Source organism: Agrilus planipennis, unplaced genomic scaffold (assembly GCF_000699045.2).
Source record: "Agrilus planipennis isolate EAB-ADULT unplaced genomic scaffold, Apla_2.0 scaffold20, whole genome shotgun sequence".
NCBI classification, from domain to species: Eukaryota; Metazoa; Arthropoda; class Insecta; order Coleoptera; family Buprestidae; genus Agrilus; species Agrilus planipennis.
Genome location: NW_020439516.1, coordinates 1836785 through 1845523, shown reverse-complemented (window position 1 = coordinate 1845523; position 8739 = coordinate 1836785). Strand labels below are relative to the sequence as shown.

At 35.3% G+C, this 8739-nt stretch overlaps 1 protein-coding gene across 1 annotated transcript in view; it reads right to left on the bottom strand.

The window, feature by feature from the left end:
- The window catches only part of LOC108735039 (MAGUK p55 subfamily member 5), a 52009-nt gene extending 43934 nt beyond the window's left edge, over positions 1-8075 (bottom strand). The window contains exon 1 of the mRNA XM_025979317.1: positions 7430-8075. Within this exon, the coding sequence (XP_025835102.1) occupies positions 7430-7452 (23 nt within the window). The 5' untranslated portion in view covers positions 7453-8075. The remainder of the gene's footprint in view (positions 1-7429) is intronic.
- Between the last annotated feature and the right edge of the window lie 664 nt (positions 8076-8739).

Sequence of the window (8739 nt, the reverse complement as noted above, 5' to 3'; positions counted from 1 at the left end):
CTGTTAAGACAGCAGGTAAAAGTTGGTCTGTGTTCTGTCGGACCTGCCTGCGACGCGCTGATGAGATCCAAAAAGATCGAAATCGCGATCCGCGTCTGGCAGTTTCGACAGAATACAGACCACTTCGAATTATTTTATTTTTGATAACCAAATTAAAGCACACATTAATTTAAATTTTTTTTTTGTCAAATGGCATTTTTACTCTCGTCGAACTCGATCTTTCTTTAAGCCAAACAACTCATAATCGCAACTCGAGTGAAATAGTCGGCTATAAATGTAATATTTCGTACCTAAGCAAACATACCGTAATTAAATACATATTAAGATTGCCTATGCTAACAATTTTCGTGCTCATAATCGTATAGTGTACGTAATTAGAATTTTTACCTTTCCTTTCGAACACTTAATCGCGCTTACTAGTTGCCATAAATGTACGGTTGTATTTAGTCCCGTAAATTTCTAGAAATCGAATAAATACCAGCACGTCCATTCATTGTTGCCCGTGTTTTATAGTCACTTAATACTAATGATAAGAAAATAGCAAGAGCAATAAACATTTGCAAAAGGCGCCGTGGCCGTAACATGAGACTATAAAACGAAAATGCTTTTACTAATACATTTTACATACTGTTGTACGTAGGTACATATTGTCATCTGTATTTAAGAATCAGCTGACATCGAGAAAAAACGAAATAGAAAACATTTAAACTACATGTACCCACACCCATCGCATTTTGATTCTAAAAATCGTTCATCATGATAGGGTCGTCAGTCCTAAGACTGGTTGGACACGCACCTCCACTCTTTCCTATCCTGAGCTAAACTTCGCATTTCCCTAAAACGAGAACAACCCACATCCTTAACTATTTGCGAAGAGTAATCTAATCTAGGTCTATCTCTACCCCTCCTAACTCCTATTTCTGCCTTCAATATGTCTCTGACTAGACCTTCATGCCTGAGAAGGTGTCCTACCAACCTATCTCGCCTATTTTTTATTGACTTCCATAGAGTCCTCTGTTTTCCTATTCTTTCTAATACCTCTTCATTTCTAACCTTTTCTACCCACGATATCCTCATCATCCGCCTATAACACCACATTTCGAACGCTTCTAACCTTTTCTTTTCCGCCGCTCCCACTGTCCATGTTTCGCACCCGTACAACGCCGTGCTCCAAACATACACCTTTAACAACCTTTTTCGAATTTCTAAATTAACCGTTCGCGAGCATAGAAGTGACTTCTTTTTATTAAAGGCGACACGACCCTGCGCTATCCTCTGCTTTATATCCCTACTACTCCTTCCATCCTCACTTATCTGACTTCCTAGGTATCTAAAATCAGCCACTTCTTCTAATTTTTCGTCTCCTATCTTTATATTCGCTCTTTCCCTACTTTTTCTTCCCTTGCATATCAGTATTTTAGTTTTACTTTTATTTATTTTCATACAGTACTGATCTGTCAGTACCGCTTCCATTTTATTTAAAGCTATCTCTAGGTCCTCCTTGCTAGATGCTAATACTGCTATATCATCTGCAAATCTAAGCATACTAATCTTTTGCCCTTGCACATCTATCCCTACAGTTGTACTGTCTTTAATGATGTTGATGGCGTCTTCGATGTATAGATTAAAAAGTAGCGGTGACAGTGTGCATCCCTGCCTGACTCCCTTCCTAATATTTACTTCTCTACGTTGCATCCCCAGCTCTATAACTGCCTGTTGCTCTTTATACAAACTAAGTATCACTCTTCTATCTTTGTAACTCATCCCTACATTTTTAAGTATATTTAACATCTTGTCCCATTTAACATTGTCAAAAGCTTTTTCTAAATCTACAAATCCTATGTACGCACCCTTTCCTTTTTCTATCGTTTTCTCTATTGTTACCCGTAAAGCTAGAATGGCCTCCCGCGTTCCTCTATTTCTTCTAAACCCAAATTGATCATCCCCTAATAGTTCTTCCGCCCTTTTTTCTATTCTCCTCTGTACAATTCTAGTTATGATTTTTGACGCATGAGAAGTTAAGCTAATTGTTCTAAATGTCTCGCACCTATCCGCGCCCCCGCGCAAATAACTGAACAGAGTGCAGAAAATTCTGGACTCCTTGGAAATGGATAATCCAAGGGGTATATTGTCTTCTGAGCTGTTTTGCCATGCTCCATGGAGTCTAACTGTCGTGACTGACATCTGCCAAAAAAAACAACCTAGAATACAATATCCAATCGACCATGAAAACCTGAAAACTCTAAAATATTGTGGTGTGCTAATAGATATAAAATAATCAAAAAATCATAAAAAAACGATTTCAAAAACTTTTAGTTCAGATGAACCTAAACCTAGAGAAACTATTGACTCCATTTCTTTCCCTTATTCCAATGTGTAAAAGACCAAAACTAAAGTAGGACAAAAGGTAAATAACGGCATCAAACATTACCCTTAAGACATTATTATGTACATCTTTGTATAGATTCTTCCTCTAATCAAATATGTAAATCTATTGATTCTTAGGTAGTTAACTAGTTGTAACAAAGTATCTAATTAATTTTGTGAAGTAAAAACCATTTTTAAAGTTTTCGAATCCTCTCAGAGTTCTCACTGGTTTGGTCCTATTTGTTTTAAAATACATCAGCACCATTTTAATTTGATGAATCCTTATTACACGTACGATAATTATTATCTTATCACTTATATAGTCACTGTGCACTTAATTACTTACAAACAATTATATTATATCAGTTTAAAAAGAACGCACCTAAAGGGATAGATAATATAATGCTATTTAAGGAACTGGTAAATAATTATTTGGGCAATAAAGGAGAGGATAAATTACTGGGACGTTATTAAGGACATGATTGTTTGCTTTTACTTGCTTGCAAAAATAAGATAAGGCAAAAATAAACAAAAAATGCTTCCCTATTGTTCGAGTCTTGAAATTAAAAAGACAAAAACTGAGCTATTTTATTTAAGGGGTTCAAATAAAACTGCATATTATGACATGGGGTTTTAGAGAAGAAAAAATTACTAATTGACAATAAGAATCGCTTAATTTCTATCGTGGTCGAACCAAATTTTCATTATCTCTTCACAGTAGAAAATACCACAAATGGCGTGGTGAACGCCATCTGTAGTACGATGCTACATTTTAGGATTACGTATGCTCCAACAAGGTCCATTTAAATATATGGATATCTACTTGCTGAAACGAATCCCGGCNATGTCCGCTGTTCACTGTTTTCGAGAAAAACGTAGTTGAAAATACAAGTACCTAAGTTGAATTCCGACCCTGGTAAAGGAATACAGCCCGCAACGTTGCACTCAATGACCTGGTGATTACTAGCGTCACTGTAGTATTTGTTTTGTATTTTTTATTGTTAGATTAGACTAAATGTGGTCCAGGGTGCTTATGCTAGCAACCAACTTTTATTAACCGTTTATTCTTTTAACGTTTAAACCTTACATGAGGACATCTATCTGCAGAGAACTGTAGCTCCTCTCAGTGTGGAAAATTTATAGGAACAGTGTGCGCATCCTTATCATTTGCAGCGAGTGCAAGTCTTGTTTAGAGGATTTGCTTCACGCGGAACGGAATTTTGAATTTTTTGAATTACTGTTGATGCGATGCAAATTCGCATGTCATACATCTTTCGCGACTTCAAGAACTCTTTTCGATTAATATGTTGTGGGAAATGTTTCTATAAATGTTTATATTAAACTGCTAAAAATAAATTATTGAAAAATATGACGACCCAGGTTTTAAATTAATCCGTTTCATAACTTTCAAAAAGTAGTATGAAAGGGTGATTTGTGAAAGGTTACATCTTTCTTTCGGAAGTGCAAAATCAACATCCTGAAACCAATGGGCAATTTCTCAAACGTACCTATATGCATTAACTAAATATATTTCTAAAATGTCAAATGATTCCTCGAACGGTTTAGTCGAAAGGAATTTTTCTTTTGCAGGGAGCAACAGTCCATCTCGTCGACCAAGATCGGTAGCTGTTCCAAATCCATCGTCTGCTCCCCAGTGGGAAACGCACTTAGCCAGGGCAATGTACGCATATCTATCAAGTGGAGAAAATCAATTGAGCTTCCTCGAAGGCGACATCATCGCGTTGATCGGGGAAAGAACTAAGGGATGGCAGTTTGGCGAAAACCTAAGGACGCAATGTAGCGGCTGGTTCCCTATGGCCTATACCGAATTACTGGACGATTCCATTATGTAAGACTAAACCGAAAAGGCATTATTAAGTCTATTCAAATGTTTTGACAATTGAGTTTTGTTTAAAATTAAACTTCTAAATCTATTAATAATAAAAAATACCACGAATGGCGCGGTAAACGCCATCTGTAGTACGATGATACATTCTAGGATTACGTATGTTCCAAGAAGGTCCATTTAAATATATGAGGATATTTACTTGCTGAAACGAATCTCGGCGTAGCTAACCTCAACGTGATAGGCACGTTACCATAATCGAATTCATCGAATTAAATGGTCCTTGGTGGACCATACGTAATTCTAAGATGTAGCATCATACTACAGATGGCGTTCACCGCGCCATTTGTGGTATTTTTTAAAACGCGCTGTTAAGACAGCAGGTAAAAGTTGATCTGTGTTCTGTCGGAGCTGCCTGCGACGCGCTGATGAGATCCAAAAAGATCGAAATCGCGATCCGCGTCTGGCAGTTTCGACAGAATACAGACCACTTCGAATTATTTTAATCAGTTTGTCAGTTTTGTCCATTTATTTAAAGCTATCTCTTACTCCTTCTTAGTATATCTTATATAGTAGTACTGCTATATCATCTGCAAATCTAATCGTAGTAATATTCATCTTCAACTTAATTATAAAAACAAGAAAGAGCTTTTAGGTATATGTATATATATATATATATAGTAGGCACGCAGGAGGCTGAATATTTTTTTTCAATTTCACTCACGATCAAATGATTTTAAGGATTAAATGGATTNTATATATATATATATATATATATATTGCATCCTAGAAAGCTCTTTGCCACCGCAACTGTAATTGTGGTACGTATAGTTATTTATACATAACAATAGTATTTAATAAAGTGATAACTGAAAAGCAATGTTAAATATTTATAATTGCATATTATTAACAACGTTTTACCAGCCAAAGAAAATAAACTGTCGGCGTCGAACTATTTCTATTCGGTGACTATAATGACTCATATTGTCAGTATAATTTATGATACATTTGTATGCTACTTGTAATTCATCAAACGATTGCTGCGAATGGTTTTAGAACATCATTCTTTGCATGTTCAATAATAAAACAATATGTATGTACACTTAAACAATAAATATTTGGGAGTTCCAGTAAAGAGAATCGAATGCCAATAAGCTAATGTCACTTCCTGTCCCACCGGAAGCAGCAGGGAGTGCGGACGTGTGTTAATCATGGTACATTTTCCTAATTTACATTTATAAATCAACTACAACTTAATTATTATAAATAAATAATAATGCCTAAGTTTATTTTGAATGCATGTTGTAAAATAACGGTTAGTGGAAAGTGACAAAATTTAATTAAAACAATGTAAATCTAAAAAGTGAATTTCACTTCTATACAAGGAAGGCAAAATGTTTACCAAACAATGACGCCGGGTACCCGAACTCTCAAAATCTTTTGAACAAATTGTAACATCCCCCGATGACTTTAAATTGCATTTATACGATTTAATGAATATTTGTAGTGTAGAAAATCCCTTGGTTCGGTTCTCAATTCATTACTAGCGCACAACCCTTTCATTAACACCATCACTCTAAGATTTTATTATTAAAATCTAATATTTTCTTCAATTATTAAGTCTGCAAAAAGGTCTACATAGGCATTACTTTAATTCGTTACAAGAAAAGAAAGAACAAAAATGCATAATAATTTATAATTTTCAAAAGTCATTTAGCGATAAATTAAAATTTCAGTAACTATTTATATATATTTATTGTCCTTACCTCTACATAGTAATTAAATTGAATTCATTTCTGTGCATATTCCTGTAATTGGCTTCAAATTGTGATGACCTTTTAATGCTAATTAGATTCCATGCAAAACCTTCATAATATTTCTAGTAAAACCGACAGAAAGAAATAATGTTTCGATATTCAGTAGTAACATTTACCAATTTGGATATTATTATTATTAATGAAGCTAAAAAATTCACATAAACTCATATTTCATTTTCCTTAGGTACTAAGAGGAATTTAATGATATCTAAATCGTGCCATGAGGTATTTTAACAGGATAACTGCCTTTAAATTCAAACCAGTGTTTAATTTTTTTCACTGCGCCACTATTACTACTCCAGTTGTTAAATGCTTGCTAACATGTAATGCCAGCATATAAATGCGCCTGGGTCTTCGTTTATTTAGGTTAAGCATGTAAACTAAAGGCTTCAGCTAAGTTACACATAGTGGCACAAAAAGGCTTTTAGATATGGTACAAAACAAGTATTTCAATTTCCTTTGCTTTTACAGTTTTGACGCAAAAAATGTACCAGGCAATTAGGTATGGTTCAAATGTGAGATATTTTTATACGTGAGGAGTTGAGTAATTCGAAATTTTGTGGTTTTCCAAATTCCCACACATATTTTAAAGAATAAAGCGAATTTAAGATGAGAGAATATTTTGCTTTAAACCATTTAGGTATAAAGCTTTTCAAAAGCAACAACTACGTACTGTTCCCAGACTAACATTTTTGAAGTAAGTATCTTATGTTTGATTTATGAGAGAACTTTAGTTAAGAATTGCCTTAAAAAGGTTGAATTTTTTTGTACCTGGTTGTGAAGTGTATCTGGTGAATTGGGTAAATACTTGAGAAAAACTAAAAATCCATTTAAGCCAATTTTAATTTAATTAGAAATAAGCTCAGCATTCCTTGGAGATTCACGTCTATTATGAATTTATTTTCATTAAAAACCTTGAATCTCGAATATTATACAAATTGGAAAGATGATATAGATCTGTCTCTAATAACATACTTACAAAATGTAAAAATAAAATCAAATTATATGTTCGAGTTGTTTTAAAATAAAGTTGTTCAAAATATAGAAAACCCAAATAAAAATGTTTAAAAATAAACTGAAGATTTCCCCCATAATTTGCACTGTTACTACAATTGTTTGGATTTGTGCTTTTAGATAAATAGGTAAAAGTCTCTTCTATCTTTAGTTTATACCAGCATTTCTTATGCTAGTTACTGTACCATTTTCACCTGTGTTCTAGATTTACGCACACCAGGTACCTAGATAGGTAGAGGCTGGTAATTATTATTTTCTACCTGCTTGCGTGGTGCGTGAACATTCCATCCGATTTGATGGCAGGTAGCTACTCACTCATACCTAGACAGGTATCCAACCGAGATACTGAGCAATCAAGTAATGCAACAACCACCACCTCACTTACCAGTAATGTTTTAAAATCCTCATCCTGTGTCCAGGATTCACAGCCTCCTAACACTCAACAAACTATACGCGGTAGGTAGGTACTACTACAAAACAAAAAATAATCGCGCACTGACACTCTCTCTTTCTCTCGCCCGAACGGTCACGATTTTTCACATTTTCCACGGAAAACCCGAACTAAAACAACAATAATTAAAATGCACAGGATCGTATTTAACCACACAAACGTATAAATATCCAAGACTGTCTAATGATAAAGTACCGAAATAATAATCTGGCCGTTAATCCTGATACTTGCTCTATGTTAGACTTTCGAAGCACGACTGGAAAGGTAAGACAGGTAGAGTGCTTAGGTCTCGCGTACACTTGTTTATTGGTGTTCGTATGTGTGTGTATTTGTAAGAACTATCAAATACACGTCCGAGTCGGCTTACGGTCGACGAGGTTTTAGTATAATCTACGGAGCCAGAATCTCGGCTTGTTGTTGTTGTTGTTGGTATTATTATTACTACCTTTCCTCGCCAGGTCTGGCGACCAATAAAAGTGGATGTTCTTATACCAAGTACGAAAAATAAGTGGGTGTAGGTAGGAAAGCACGCTCGACAGAAGGCAGTTTCAATGAGGAGTACAGGGCAGGATTTCGACATCATCTGATCTTTCAGAACATGCATGCGTTCCTCTTAAGACAAGAAAGCTCTTGATACAGTCTCAAAAAAAAAAATATTCATAATCCATTTTTCAAAATTGTTTTTGGTCATTTTTTACATTAGTTGACATTGGAATTGACACATGAAGTTTAGTCAGGTAGGTAGTACTCACCAAGTAGAATCGCGTGGTAGCATTAATTCCGTGCGGAAACCAATGTAGCTTGAGATACAGGCTCCTAAGTTATTTAATCGGAAGAAATTTCGATTGGTACGGCCCTGGCTGCAGCCCTTCGTCAGCTGTTCACGCCAAATATGCATTGATGACGTCATTGTTTAGTACGGTAGATGTATGACAGACTCGAGTTTGTTTAATGCCCCTGCCCGCCGAAGGCGGGCTGATACATTAGAATAATGTTAGGAAGATATGTTTTAGGACAAACGATGTTTGGCGGGAACAGCTGACGGAAGGCTGAAGCCAGGGCCGTACCTACCGGAATTTCCTCCGATTAAGAAAACTTTAAGGGCCTGTATCTCACTCACATTCATTTTTAAACAAATAATAAACAAAATTCTAGTAAATACTACTACACTACTTTACTTGGTGAGTACTACCTACCTGACTAAACTTCATGTCTCAATTCCAATGTCAACTAATGTAAAAAAT